The 15,578-nt window shown below is 37.5% G+C and overlaps 2 protein-coding genes across 48 annotated transcripts in view; one reads left to right on the plus strand and one right to left on the minus strand.

Annotated features, from left to right (window-relative positions):
- Positions 1-11,229, minus strand: part of picalmb (phosphatidylinositol binding clathrin assembly protein b) — a 44,385-nt gene extending 33,156 nt beyond the window's left edge. For 46 of the 47 annotated variants that reach the window (XM_009291642.5, XM_068213529.2, XM_068213527.2 and 43 more), the window contains exons 1-3: positions 10,704-11,229; positions 6,074-6,216; positions 5,904-5,979 (exon numbers count right to left, since the gene is read on the minus strand). In XM_009291642.5, coding sequence (XP_009289917.1) covers positions 5,904-5,979; positions 6,074-6,216; positions 10,704-10,833 — 349 coding nt within the window. In that variant the 5' untranslated portion in view covers positions 10,834-11,229. The remainder of the gene's footprint in view (positions 1-5,903; positions 5,980-6,073; positions 6,217-10,703) is intronic. The other variant, NM_001003741.1, reaches the window with a different exon arrangement.
- Positions 1-15,578, plus strand: part of zpld1b (zona pellucida-like domain containing 1b) — a 40,840-nt gene that overhangs the window by 8,276 nt on the left and 16,986 nt on the right. The window lies entirely within an intron of this gene.

Raw genomic sequence — 15,578 nt, forward strand, 5'->3', positions numbered from 1 at the left:
ACATAACCATTTAAAAAAAATGTCTGATGGTAAACCATACTAAACGTTTACTATTTTAGGTTTGTTAGGATTACCTAAATCATTTACGTTTGCTAAATGCCAGAATGAGATATTAATTTTTAGATCATTTTCATTCATTTCTAGACTGTCAAAAGTTTACATACATTTTCTTTGTATTTTTTCAGCTTTACTTTTAAACTCTACAACTTTGGTCAAATGTTTTGGATATCCTTTCACAAGTTTCTCACAATAGTTTGCAGGAATTTTGGCCCATTTCGCTGACAGAACTGATGTAACTCAGAACTTTCTTGCTCTCAAAAGCTTTTTTAACTCTGCTCACAACTTTTCTATAGTATTGAGTCAGGGCTTTGTGATGGCTACTCCAAAACTTTCACTCTGTTGTCCTTAAAGCACATTTTAACTAATTTGGCATATGCTTAGGGTCATAGAAGTGGAAGACCCATTTGTGGCCAAGTTTTAATTTCCTGGCTGATGTCTTGAGATGTTGCTTCAGTATTTCTACATAATGTTCTTTCATCATGATGCCATTTAAGCTGTGAAGTGGACCAGTCCCTCCTGCAGCAAAAAAGCCCCACAACATGATGCTGCAGCCCCCATACTTCACAGTTAGGATGGTGTTTTTAGGCTTGTAAGCTTTCCCCTTTGTCCTCCTAATGTAAAACATGTCATTATGGCCAGACAATTCATTCTTGATTCCATCAGACCACAGGACATGTCTCGAAAAATTATTCTATTTCCCAGTGTAATTTAGCAAATTGTAATCTGGATTTTTTTGTTGTTGTTGATTCTGGCTTGTTGATTTTCACACAAGGAAGCCGTGTGTTTGAGGTTTTCCATAAATACTATTCTACAGTTGTGCCTCCAATTAACTCAAATGTCGTCAATTAGCCAATCAGAAACTTCCAAAACCTTGACACCACCTGAGCTTTTTTAGAAGCACAATAATCGTGATGTATGTAAACTTGACTTTCAAGAAAAGTTCTAACAATTTCTCAAAAATATCTCTCTCATTATTCTGCAAATAAGCATAACAGAAACAAATTTGATAATCCTAACTTACCTAAAAGAGAAAAAGTTTAGTCACATTAAAATCTGACTTTAAATGGTTATGTGCCTTTTATACAGTGTATGTAAACTTCTGGTTTCAACTGTAGATAGTAAGGCTCCATCTGGTTGGTCAAATTTGAATAAATAACCCAAGCATGCAAATAGGCTTTTGACGGAATTGAATTTTCTTGTTGCGGTTGATTGATGAAGCTTTTATCACAGTATATCACAATATTGACCTAAGCTGCAAAAGATTATACTTTAACAGGTATACTAACAAAAAATACTTTATGTATGGCTTTATTGTATACACATGTTCAGAGTAAACAAATACTTTAACCAAATTACATAGCAAAAGAATTAAAGAGTACAATGGGTAACACTTTGGGCTCTATTTTGACGATCCATGCTTAAAGTGCAAAGTGTAGGGTGCAAACGCATTAAGGGCATGTCATGGTCTAAACGTTTTGAGCTTATTTTCTTAATGAGTTGTAGGTTTGTTTTGAGAACAAACCAATCAGAGTCTCATCTCCCATCCCCTTTAGGAGTCAGTTGCGTCGCGCCATAGCGAATTTGCTATTTACATGACTGACTTTGTAAGTCGAAAAACTGAACCCTTCGCTAGAGAGAAAACAGTTAAACAGAGCATTTACAGCACAAGAATGAGAGATGAGCCTCCTCATTGTTTACTTTTGCTTTCACTCTCGTGGGTAAGAAAACTTCTTGTGCGCACAGACATCCATTAGCCTATAAATAATTCATTTTGTTTGTTAAGTGCAAAGATTTGTTTCAAAACTATTTCTAAATTCAGTTCTAATTTCCAACAAACGAAAAAATGAACAATAATAATGAAGTGTGTTAAAAAAAACTGAGTTATTTAAAATTACACATGCTATGCCACATATGGTCTAAAACCTGACAGATGGGAAAATCTTAGCTTGTTTTTAATAAAACAAATATAAATATGCATTTAATAAATAATTCTGCTAATAATAATAACATCATACAAAAGCAAATTATTATAAATAAACTGAAAAAGCAAAAAGGTTTTTATATTTATGTAGGCTAGAAAATAATGTGTTTTGTAATATTTTAATCATTTATATTTATATCCAATATCCGTATTATATCCAATATTTCCTTCATATTTTAATTCTTTTTCATATGTAAAGATAGTTGCGTATTGCTGTACATCCTGTTTGTATTATGCAATGTGTAAGCGAGGCGCATAACTAATGCACTCATCATTTCTCAAAATAGCAATGCGCCAGCAATGCGCCTCAACACGCATGCTTTTTTTGACTAGAGAATGGGTGTACATATGAGCCCAAATGCACTATTTAAACAGTGTGGCGCAAAACGTCAAAACAACTCTTGCGACAAGCTGAAACTAGCAAACAACAATTGCGTTGCTCCCTGCGCCGGGTGTATGATAGGGCCCTTTATTTTAAAGTCTCAGTAGACGTTAGTTTATAGATTTAAATTAACAGTAAAAAAACAATCAGATTAGTTTTTTTAATAATCAACTGAATTTTATTAATTATTAACTTGCCTATTAAAATGATTACAAATTGTAGTCAGATTACAACAGCGATTTGTAACACGTTTTTAGGCATTAACTTTGGGCACACCAAAGCAAGTCATTGGATTGTATCTGGATTAAAAAGCTGTGCGTGAATACACCAAATGGATGAAAGCTATCTTAAACGAAAGTCATGTTTTGCATTGGCACAAGAGAACATGTCTTTCTGCTCTACAGGGGGCAGTAGCCTGTTTTCTCTTTCCACAAAGGGAAATGAGCTTCCAACCCACACAGACTATGCGTAAACAAAGCAGCACTTAGTATTACAGTAATTAACCTAATAATCCTAATAAGATATTTGAGAAATGTAGCAAAATTACTGCCAAACTTTTTGTAACCCATTTTCATTATGCAGATGTACCCCTGCATACATATCTGGTACGTTTTTTCTGTGTGCCATTTGCACTTATTAATCCCCTAGAGCAGGGGTCACCAATCCTGGTCCTGGAGGGCCGGTGTCCCTGCAGGATTTAGCTCCAACTTACCTCAACACACCTGCCTGGATGTTTCAAGTATACCTAGTAAGACCTTGATTAGCTTGTTCAGGTGTGTTTGATTAGGGTTGGAGCTAAAATCTGCAGGACACCGGCCCTCCAGGAACAAGTTTGGTGACCACTGCCCTAGAGGTTGCTGTCGACTGACTCTCTGACCGACTCACTGATCACCCCACACACCCATATCCAATCTGTGTCTCAAGTCCACCGACGTACGAGGCAAGCCACGGAGGTAAGTGGTAAGCTGGTAACGCTAAAAAGAACAAAGGCCGTCTGCGGCGTCATACCGGCCTGTAGTGTTCATTTTAAAGATGAAATGCAGCCATACCTAGCTCTGGCTACATAATTTGTGTATGTATGAAGAGGTACGTTTTCACAATGAGCCTGTGTTGGCATTTTAAAGTAGCCCACAATATCAGCATTCTGCATGTTCGTTATTACATATTGCTTTATTAAAAAATCAACATATGTCTACAAGCCAACCACATTACTCCTTGTCATACTAAATAAATTTTATCAAAATATTATCACAATAATTGATCATTTCTTCCATCCATTGTGCAGCCTACAGTTTCCCCACCTTTAAAACTACCAACTAGGGCTGGGTATCGTTCCAAAATTTTCGATACCGATACCCTGAATTCGATACCGGTTCTGAACGATACTTTTTTCGATACTTTTATTTTAAGAAATATATTTTAACAAGATTAAATAACTCATAAACTCTGAGAAACTTTTTTTTTTATTTATTTATTTTTTTTCAGGATGTTTGGGACACTTTTCACAGCAGGCTTATCTCTAAGACCAATAAACAAAGGAACAAAAGCACAAAATGAACAAAGTGTAGTTAACACAATATATTAATACAAACAGTTTTAATAAAGTTCAAGCAGTTTTAAGTCAATCAATTTTAAGTATTTGTGAGGCTTACTGCTGCTTGAAGGTTTAGTTCACCCAAAAATGTAAATTCTGTCATTAATTATCTTCAAATGAAGATATTTTGGATTTATTCCAAGAGCTTTCTGATCCTCCCATAGATAAATCAATGAATAAAGATATTTTTGTTTACTTTGCACACAGGAGTATTCTCGCAGCTTCATATAATTATGATTGAACCACTTATATCACATGGACTTATTTTGACTGTTTTTTGGGCATTGAAAAATGCACAACCAGTAAATCTAATCTTTCTCCACCGTAGAAAAAGGTAGCAAACCTTTAACAATAAAATTTGTAAAGGCCCTGTGGCATTCACCTTTCAGCAGGAGCAGAGACTATCACATTAATGTGAAGAATACATGAAAGCTAAACTGTTAATGCAGCCAAGGATAAGGACATTTAAATAAGATAAGTTTAATGTGATGTAAACTTCATCATTTACTGTTAACCTTAAAGCATTTTAATATCAACTCAGCTAGGTATTTAAAGCCATCGAAACAGTACATAACGTTACACAGCCTATGTTAGGTCCAAAAAAAGGATTAATAAATTTACCCCGCACAAACCCTGTTTACACTGTCAGGTCTTGATGCCCAATTCCGATTTGTTGTAACGTGTAAACAGACAAAAATCTGATATAGGCAACAAATTGGAACTGCAAATGCAAAATGCGCCTTACCCTGAAACTGAAAGCGAGACGTGACTTTTAAGGGGCTGTTTTATATGGATTTATTAATTATTCTTACTGTTCAGTGAACGCAAACTGTCGTAGTTTATTAAAGATGCAAACCCCTCACTGCACGACAGCTGCGCACTTTCAGCAACCTCATAATTCCAGCAGCACGAGGACTTTATCATTGTTTATGAGCGTCAAAAGTGGCGGATCTGTTCGGAGAGTTTTGCCATCTGTGCCACTCTAGCCACTACGAAATATGCGAAGTGTTGTTTAAGCAGAGAATGGTTCAGTCCTGATTTACCCCCATGCAGTTTATGTAATGGTATGGCCCTGAATCCTGATGTGGCGCACTGGTGTTAGAGAGAATAAAGTTGCTCTGTGTAGCCCGCAGTGTGTGTATTATTAGCGACAAAAAGCAAAAGTTACAACACGAAGTTCACCTAACTTTAAGGTGATTTTGAAGCGGAGGAGGTGGAAAAGGGCCGTCAGCTTGCGCTTATGTCTGTTTACCTTTCGGAGCCCCAGCCATCGCGCTTTAATCCACATCAGTCACGGAGGACGACGCTTGTGGTGGGCACGTTGTTATGATGACTGCGCTGGCGTGATCTTCTTGCAGTCAAACAATGCAAAAATGCTTTAAAGTGTAGTGTACACATTACAACCTCACATTTGCCAAGCTCTGAGCGAGTGGGCGTAACCGCCGTAATCTTTTGATTTTCAAGACAGCCTCGCTGCAGCCAATTACCAGCATTTAACCCGGGCACATTGACAAGATTATACCCTTGAGTTTCGAAATTTGGTACCGAATAAAAATTATTTTTTCGACACTCGATAGTATCGTGACGATTCGGTCAGTGCTTAAAAAGTATCGAACTAGATACCCAGCCCTACTACCAACTCATCCCATACCTTAATTGGTTTTTACCTTAACAAAAGTAAAAGTTTCCTGAATACCCTACAAAATAAGCGTAATAACAATGAATCCTTTTCATATTGGTAAATAGTAGTTACATAAATTGGCCCTAAAATAAATTGCCATGAGTGAATGCTCATCACAACTCAAACAACACATACAAAGAGGAGCATTAAAAAGTAACGAACCATCTCTAGAGTCTAAAATAATGTGTAGTATTCTATACTGTACCTTGCAGACCACTTTTGTCCAGGAAATTACTGAGGTTGAATAATGTGTTCCTGGAGGCCAAGTACTGAATAAACCTCTGTAACCAAAATGAAAGAAGATGATTAATGCATGCATCCATTCGCAGACGAAACATGATTATAAAGTCGGTTCAATCTCCTGCATTTACGTACCTCGTTCCCATATACCATAAGGTGATGTGTTGTGATTAGGGATTTAAAGACCACCACCCAACTGGTATTGGTGGTCCTCTCGAACAAAGAGTCTGCCAGCTGAGGAATGTTCACATTCATCTCATTGGTACAGTGTATCAGATCTACAACAGAAACAGAGACTTCCATGAATTACTAACTGGGTAAAATTCAAGAATCGAGTCAATGAAACAGACTGCACTGAATAAGGCTTAAAATATAATAAATAAAAGTATTGTCATCCATTTCTAACAAAAAATAATCTGCAGAGAGAGCCCAAATATACGTAAGCTTATCTACATATAATAAAATGTGCTGTATTCTGGATTATGTAACGTGGGAATTGCACAGGGCTGGTGGACTTTCTTGATGATGTTGATCATGCACTGCAAATATGCTTTAGGGGTTATAAGACGCACAGCAGTTTCTGTTTCTTGAATTCTGAATGAGCGAGGTTGACTTCAGTTGCATGGTTTGTTGTTTTGGTGTACAACGATTGCCTGCAGAACACTGCCAACTACGATTTGTCCAATTATGTCACTCCTCCTCTTGAGAAGCAAAACCCTCAGCAGAAAACATGTCACCTCAAATGCTCAGAAACAGATCATCTTATGTGTTGTTCAACTTTAAGACTATTTGGCCAAAGCAGTTCATCTTTGGTTGGTGAGAAACAAACCATGAGTAAATCAGGTGGCATACTGCAACTTCATTACTGCTAGAACTTTTATACTTATTGAGAAGGAAAATTTGAACGAATGGTAAGCAATACCATGTCTAAATTTAAACTTTCAATAGATATTTTGATTAAAATTCTACTCATTTTACAAAAAGAAGTAATGAAGGCTTCAGTGTGTCTGCTCTAAACTGCTATAATATGGTAATAACTGTTATTGTTACATATAGTACATATGAATGTCTAAAATTCAAAGCAAAATGATATAGGACAATGATATAAGACATCAAATGTATTCATATGGAGTGTTAAAAATAAAAAGCTACCAACAGCCTAAAAAATCTACTTAGAGATTTTTTATTCTTCATTAACAGATATTTACAGAATACATTTTGTTACGTCTCCATATTTTTACTTTTCTTTTTAAATAAATATAGAGATGTTTAGATTAGACCTGCAAAATATCTGCTGTAAAAATCTATTGTTAAAATCTGATATTGCCATTTTTTTCTGCAATAAATATTGCAATGTGAATTAGGGCTGCACGATTAATCAGAAAAAGATCACCTACACACAATCTTAATTCTGCTTTTCTACGATTCAGTCAATTTTATATTTAAGGCCAGGAGACAAGCATAAAGGCGGACGCACAAGTCTTTTCATTGTTTTACATACACTGCTAGGCAACATGAGCTGCATTTCCACTGTCTGGCCAGTGCGAGCCAGGGCTTTTATCGCCCGGGAGGTTAAGCAGTGAGCCCGAAATCATGTCGCGTTTCCACTGTCGGGCTAGTAGCTTGCAGTGCATCAAGCAAACCCCGCCCCCAGAACGTCCCCCGAATCAAACGTCACACAACCCGCCCACTTCAGTGGGAATCAGGCAGATAAAGCAAACCTTCGCATTATCACGAAACAATTAAAATTAGGACAACCAAAACAAACAAATCACACGATACTGTACAGCAGTACATTAAATGTCTGTACGCACACGCCAGTGTGTTCTCATTCATCATATTCATTTACTCACCAACCGACTGTTCGGCATCGAACATCGAGTCGTCTCACCAGCGCAGGGAGCGCACCATCCATAATATAACACCACAGATATTGCCCCAGAAGTGACAGTGGAAACGTGACTGGCCTTGGCTCACCCTGGCTCACTTGCTTTAGGCGCGATAGTGGAAAAACGGCTATGGACACCTGCAAATGGTGTTTAAAGTGTCACTTACTGTATTTATGAGGTAGAATTGACTTTAAAATGTCATTTCTGTCTTAAAGTAATGATGTATTCGCAGCCTCGAAATCACACGTGAGCTGAAGCACTGTTTGTTTACCTCAAAGAGGACGCACCAGCGTTGCCCGCCATGGCTACTTTAATAAACAGAATCAAAGACTATAGAATACACAAGACATGTTACTCGTATACTTTTGAATGAGGAAAGTAACAGTCAACATGGCGAGTGAAGCCCCGCCTTCTAGTACAGTTGCCAATTAGCGATCGCTATATGGCAATTATAGCCCACCTTCTAGTACAGGAGCCAATCAGTTATCGCTATAGAATGACAATTCTCCAGGAGAGGGGCTCGGACCAGACACAAGTTTCTACAGATTTTGTGTCATACAAACATTTAGAAATGAAACTAAATAGACAGTTGTTGTTTAATTTTATTAGTGACTCCTAATATGTAATGTAATCATAAGCTTGGCAAGTAGTTTTGGAGAATTTGAGTCAGATTAGCCAGAATCGTGCAGCCTTAATGTGAATACCCCAAAATAACTACAAAATAAGCACAAAAAAAAGCTTTTCTTAATTTTCTTTCTCTAATTTCTATTCAAAATATTTAAAAAAAAGAAAATTTGGATTAAGTTACAAAAATGTTTTGTTTTCACCCTCAGAAAAAAATGTCAAAATTTAAAATCTTGCCTTAAAACAAACTAAATTATCAGCCAGCAAGGTAAGTAAAATAAGTTTTTACTTTGAAATGTAGATATTTGGACTGTAGACAAAAATTCATATAAAGAAAAAAAGTTTTATTTTTTTTCATAAATCAAATAAAATCGATGTACGATGGCGCAGCGGGTCCCGGGTTTGAGCCCCGGCTGGGTGTGCTGGCATTTCTGTGTGGAGTCTGCATGTTCCCACCCTGTTTCCTTTGCAACATGAACAGATTTTGAACAGTTCCTGGCCAGCTGTATAGTTAATCCCCCACAAGTCAAAGACATGTGCTATAGGTGAATTGGGTTAGCTAAATGGCCGTAGTTTATGTGTGTATGTCCTGGTCCTACAGGTTGGGGGTTGAGTGTTGGGCTAATGACCCACCTCATAAAATTTGGATGTTACGAAACACCAACATGGTGCAGTTAAGTATCAACTTTGATATAAACGGCCCTGGGAGTAAGTAAGTAAAGATAAACACTGTAGTTAAATACAGTCCTGCAGCTCCAGGTCAACTATAACTCAGACTCAGCATTGCACATCTAGCGATGTGACTATTACAGATGCACACATTGCAATATTAATGCTGAAATAATATATTGTGCAGATCTATTTTAGATATTAGTAAACAAATATTATTTTTAATGTACATGATGCAAAATTTAATCCAATGCCTTTCCAATTTAATTTATCTTTTTAAGCTTTAATTAGAAAACAGTGATTTATTAATAATAAAAATACCTTTTAACGAAGCTTCAAGACAGAAACCCCTTTCTGTTATGGAAAATTACATTTTGATTTTAGTTAAATACACCAGTGTTTCTCAACCACATTCTTTTGAGGACCACCAGCACTACATGCTTTGGATGTCACCTTTGTCTGTCACACCCATTTCAGGTCTTTCAGTCTCTACTAATAAGATAATGATCTGAATCAGGTACTTTTGGTCAAGGAGATAGGAATGTGGTTGAGAAACACTGAACTACAGTTACTCCAATCTTCCCTTTGTGTACCACAAAAGAAATAATATGTGGGCCAACATGAGGGTGAGTAGTGATGACATTTCATTTTAGGGTAAACTATCCCACTGAAAATGTTGTTTTGCCTTACATAGACTTTATTACAAATGCTGATGAAAAGTATAGATATTTATATATTCAGTCTCCCAGAACAAGGCAGAAAATTAAGACATTTCTAATAAACAGCAGATTCTGGCCAGCTGTATGGTTATTACTGTATAATAATGAAAAAACTAAAAGCACAAAATCTGTTCATGTTGCAAATAACTGGCGTTCAGGCAGTGCTGACAATTTTCAGGTTTCATGTTTCCTCATTAAAAATCCTTACCACAGTATTTCCAACGTGTCATAGCTCGCCTTATAACACTTTAAGAACATAATGAAAGAATGATGGGGCCTGGCTGAGAGACAGACGTAAATAGAGATCTATTCTCAAGCACAGACTTACTAGACTGGCAGCAAACCAGCACTTCTTAAAGAAGGTGCACAGCATTCAACTGACATCACCTGCAAAGCTCGCCAAATGGACACGAGAATCACATCCAAATCAACTTGTGTGCAACCAAAACAGCCTGCTTAAGCTCAACAACAGCATGACCAAAACATAACAGTGATTGAATTGTACCTATTGAGAATAACAGAGAATTAACATTTAACCACGGTCTACGTGAGGTCATAATCTATATTAAAATATATCTGAGCAATAAAAAAGCATTATGAGATTAGTCTGAATGACAATCCACTGTTATTTGTCCTGCTTCTAAACAAACACCTATCGTTTAACAGTAGATTGAGTACAGCATGTCAGCTCGTCATAAATGCTCTGTATTCCCAATATTATTGTTAAGAGCACATTAACGTTAGCTTAGCACAACCCGGGCCTGCCTATTGTAGAATAGCCTCAAACGGTAGCCATAACAATCACAGCACCGACTGTACACCCGTCCGTCATCGCAAATCCACACCAAACCGCACAATACTCACAATCCAAGTGTTTCTTTTTCGGGCCCATGATTTCGTGCGTTGTCGCCTTGCACACAGTTTTGGAAACGGCTGATCCGGTAACGCTGTGCTGAGCAGCGGTTATCCTGTCCGTAATGCTCTGCCCGGACATCTTCAACGCTTTCCAGCCAACGACAATCAAATAATATGGACGAATGTTGAAATTCACGCTGCAAGTAAAGAGTGTTCACGGCTTCAGGTCGAGCGAGACCGAGACAAAGCTCGTGCGGGCGACAGGAGGCAGAGGAGCAGCCCAGAACACACGGTTATCCGCTGCGCGAGACGATGATGGATCCACGAATGATGTTAGCCGATTTCTCCTGCCGGATTCTTACATTTTCACGGGGTTGTAAATGCTCGTGACTCATCTCTCGTGTCCCGACACTAATCCCGCCGTTCGGACGCCGTCTGTCTTATTTGCGTGAGCCCGCAGGATTGAGGAGCAGCGACGGCATTCAGGGAAATGGCGGGCCTGCGCTCTTCCATGAGAGCTACTGCTGGAGAATATAGGACAGGACACTAGCCGCTGATGCTGCTACTGCTGCTCCTGCTGATCCTGGATCAGACGCTGACGCCTCCAACATTAGCACAGGCCGTTCGAAATAAAGGGACAGTCTGGAGTCTATTACTATAGTAATATACGTTTGTAGTTTACTTTAAGATTTATATTTTTAACACATTAGATCGCCTATTTACTGTTAACCTTTTACAATAATAAAATGCTTTGTTAGCTAAATAGCAATAAAATGCAACACGTTGCTGATTCTTTACTCACGTGAGAATAGTCTTCTGCATGGTCATTTACACACATGCTTTTTGTTTATTTATTCATTTTTATTTTTTTCAGGATAACACTTTACATTAAGGTTGCATTGGTTGGGGTTAGTTACTGTATTTCATATAACATGAAAAAACAATCAACAATATATCTTGCAATATGTTTTCCATCTTTGTTAATTTTAGTTAATGAGAACACAGTTGTTCATAATCTCTTCGCACAGTGCATTAACTAGCATGAATTTTGATTTTAATAATGAATTACGGCTAAATGTTGAATTATTATTAATCAGGGGTGGAAAGAGTACTGAAAAATTATACCCAAGTAAAAGTAGCCTACTAATATTTGCTCAAAAATGTAGTACAAGTACAGTTAAAGTATCTGTTGTAAGTATTACTCAAAGTATGAGAACAAATGAACCCTTTCAAAAGTAGTGAGTATTGAGTATGATGAATGACTGAAGCATGTGTGTAAACGTAACATTCTGTAGTGCATTTATACAAGAAACATCCATCATCTCATCAGTAACATTCAGTCTAAACAGTCTTTCGGTGAATGAGTATGAAGATTTTGGACATTTGCTTGGGCACTTATTTTACATGTTTGTAAAATCGAGCAACATCCAGGTGTCTGGCATGGACTGGCAAACGGTTAGCTCGTGCACTTCCTGAGGCCCATGCACGCTTTGACAGGGTGCTACCCGGGGCTCTGAGGACCCTCAGAGAAACACAGGAGGCCAATATAGTGGGTCCTGTTGCCAGGGTTATTGAGGGTGGGAGCAGCACAGCCCACTTTAGTCTATAGTTTTAAGCTATAGCTTATTATAGTTTAAAATAGAAAACATGGTAACTGTATGGCTGTTTGTTGGAATGTCATGTTTTCTTTAGTTTTTAGCAGGGTTATTGAGCAAATAATACTTATTTTAACTGCGGTCAAGCCAACCGCACTTCAGAATAACACGGTCAAGACCACAGCGATTTATTTATGAGCACGTAAATTATAATGGCTTTTTGTTTTCTTTCTATCCATAAGTTTCTTTAATATTGTTGTTTTCAGATGATTCTGCAGGTCAAACTAAAAGCATTTTCATTCTAAACTCCTGAATTGTGTTTTTATTTGTCCTATACAGCCTACTGATGTACAATGTCATGGGCCTGCTGTTAATTGCATGTTTAGAGTTTTGACAAATGTAGCGAGTCATATAATACCACGTCGCCCTGGGCACAAATCCACACCAGCTGGATCTCTCATCAACCTCGGATCGCTCACAGCTGGACCTCATCAGCCAGGGAGAGATATAAGCCAGCCCCACACAGGAGGAAGTGAGCTTCATTTGACATGACTCCCTGCGCTAACGCTTGTCTCTCTCTGTCTCTCCCACAGCCGAATCCAGCTCGTGACCGATCCAACACTCTACTTCTCACCAGCCTTCACCATCTCCCCGGAGCACTTGAGCACGCACCCTTAAGAAGAGCACTCATTCACCCCAATATCACTTGTAAATAAAGGCACCCTCCGGGGCATTGTTTGTAACATTATCTACGGTGTTTGTGTTTTCCCTCTGCCTCGCTACACAGTATTTAAAAGTAGTCCAACAAACCAATTTCTGATAGTTACAAATATACCTGTAACAAGGAGTCTGACACGGAGGGATCCATTTGCAGTATATTTATTAAACACAGTTCAATCACATAATACGCACTTACGTGCAAACTCACATCAAACGTAGTTGTGATGGGTCTAAGGGCTGACGGCTGACTGTCAAGGAGTGTAATACTGGGCATGGGTTAGAGGCAGGCGGCGTGGTTCAGAGACTAGGTATCAGGCTGGGTTCAGGGCAGGCGGCGTGGATCAAGTAACAAGCAAGGTTGGAGGCAGGCGGTAGGCAAGGCAAGGTCTATAACAGTCCAGGTAATACACGGAAGATCAGGCAAGGAGATAACGCTCAGTAAAGTCAGGCAGGGCAGAACTGAAGTGAAGTCTTCACAACGGAGTGTGTGTGTGTGAACTGCTTATATGTGTGTGTGGATCATCAGTGGGATGAGCTGCAGGTGTGTGTGGCAATCAGTGTACGAGCATGACGTAATGTTTAGAAGTCCGATGATGGTGACCTCTGCTGGCCAGCGAGGGGAATGACTGGGACCGAGTCTAAATAAAACATATATATATATTTTAAAGGGCTTTGGATTTAGTGAAAGCTACACTCAGATAGCAGACATTCATTGAATTAACATGAATTAACATTTAATGGTTGAAACTTTGTTCAGTTTTCATCAGGTGTGCATCATCAACATATTTTTTTTTAAAAACAGAAACAAACCATGACCTAACATGAAATTACAAAAAACGCCAGCAAATTAAGAAAAGCTCCTCATCGGTTTGACAGCAAACATCGGTTTGACAGCATACTTGCCACAGTGCATGCTGGGAGTCATAAATCAGTGCTTTATGATTTCCCCAGCATTCACTGTAGTAAGAAATGTGTCACCATCATTGAGACTCATAAGCTGAATCTTGATGTCTGTGTGTTTTGAAGGGTTCAGATGTTCAGTATGTTTATAAAACCTGATCAATGCACTGCTTAACATGCAGAATCAATTGATTTCCATTAGTATTTCACTTAAATTATCATAACATTATCATCACAATACAAAATTAAGCCACTGACACAATCAGTGAATCAAAACTACTCAATATAATGCGGCAATCACTTTGCTTTTAGTCTCTTGTCATAACACAGAACTTCAACAAAGACAAAATTAACACGAGAAACGAAGAATCAAAGAAACCAAGTAAAGCATTCACTCTTCACCAGAATGGTGACTTCTGCAAATATATTAAAAAAAAAAACTTAATTAAAAGTTTTAATTCTCAATAAAGTCAATCAGGGTAGTAATACGTGAAGTTGCTGATGATGTTTATAAAGTTGTTTAATGTTCCTCTGCTGAAATTTGGAGAGATTCAGCATGTTTTATTTCAGTTGATTTAATCTATGGCTGTTATTGAAGTCCAAATAAGATTATAATAGATTTTTCATCATCATTTGGACACCTTGACATCAGACATAATTTGGACACTTAACTTTATGGAATGTTCATTCAACTAGGGCTGTTTAGTTTCAACTTGTGTACAAATTTAATTAAGTTAATGCAATTTTCTAGTAAAGTTAACTATTTGTGTTTACAGTGAGGTTGCCAAATAAATAAGAAAATCATAAAATTATTTCTGAAAATATTGGGACAAAATGTTCACTCATTCAGAGTTGATTTTAACTCTGTTAGACTAAATTCTTTAGATATCTCATACAGCAGCAGGTCAAATATACAATGATGAATGTCTAGTTATGCTGTGTAAGGATAATGTAATCATTAAAACAATTCTTTGCATTATTCATAATTACTACACTGTAAAACCCAACAGTCAACTTTATCAAATGAAATTAGTGAAGTCAACTCAAAATCGACTGAAAGTTTATTCTACTCATTTGAAAAGAGTTTTGAAAAAATTAAATACCGAATTACTTCAACTTAAATGGAGTAAGTTCACAGTACTCATATAGATTAGTTTAACTCATTTGGTTTGCAGCAATTAGTTTCCTCAAACGGTTTGAGTTGCCTTAACTTATTGGGTTTTACAGTACTCAGTTGGTTTGAGTTCTCTACATTTACTGGTTTTTACTGTGCTCAAATTGCTTCTTTTACTCAAATAGATTTAGTTCACAGTACTCATTACGATTAGTTTTGAACTTAATTGCTTTGTTGCTATCAGTTTTCTTTCATTGTTTTTCATTGAGTTCATTGATATACAAAAGTATTAGTACATCTGCCTTTTACACACGCATGAATATTAATATGCTGAAGCATTAAGAATTCCTTTTACTGAAAGTAAGAAGCTAACCAAAGCACCTAAAAAACAACCCCACAGCATAATACCCCCCAAACATGACTGTATGTTTGGCACAATGCAGCTAGGCAGTACCATTCTCCTGTAAACCATCAAACTCAAACTCATCTACACTGAAAAAATTTATTCCAAGATGATTCCTTGGATTCACTCAATTTTTTTTTACGTTAAGTGGT

The sequence above is a fragment of the Danio rerio genome, chromosome 15, assembly GCF_049306965.1.
Source record: "Danio rerio strain Tuebingen ecotype United States chromosome 15, GRCz12tu, whole genome shotgun sequence".
Taxonomy (NCBI): Eukaryota; Metazoa; Chordata; class Actinopteri; order Cypriniformes; family Danionidae; genus Danio; species Danio rerio.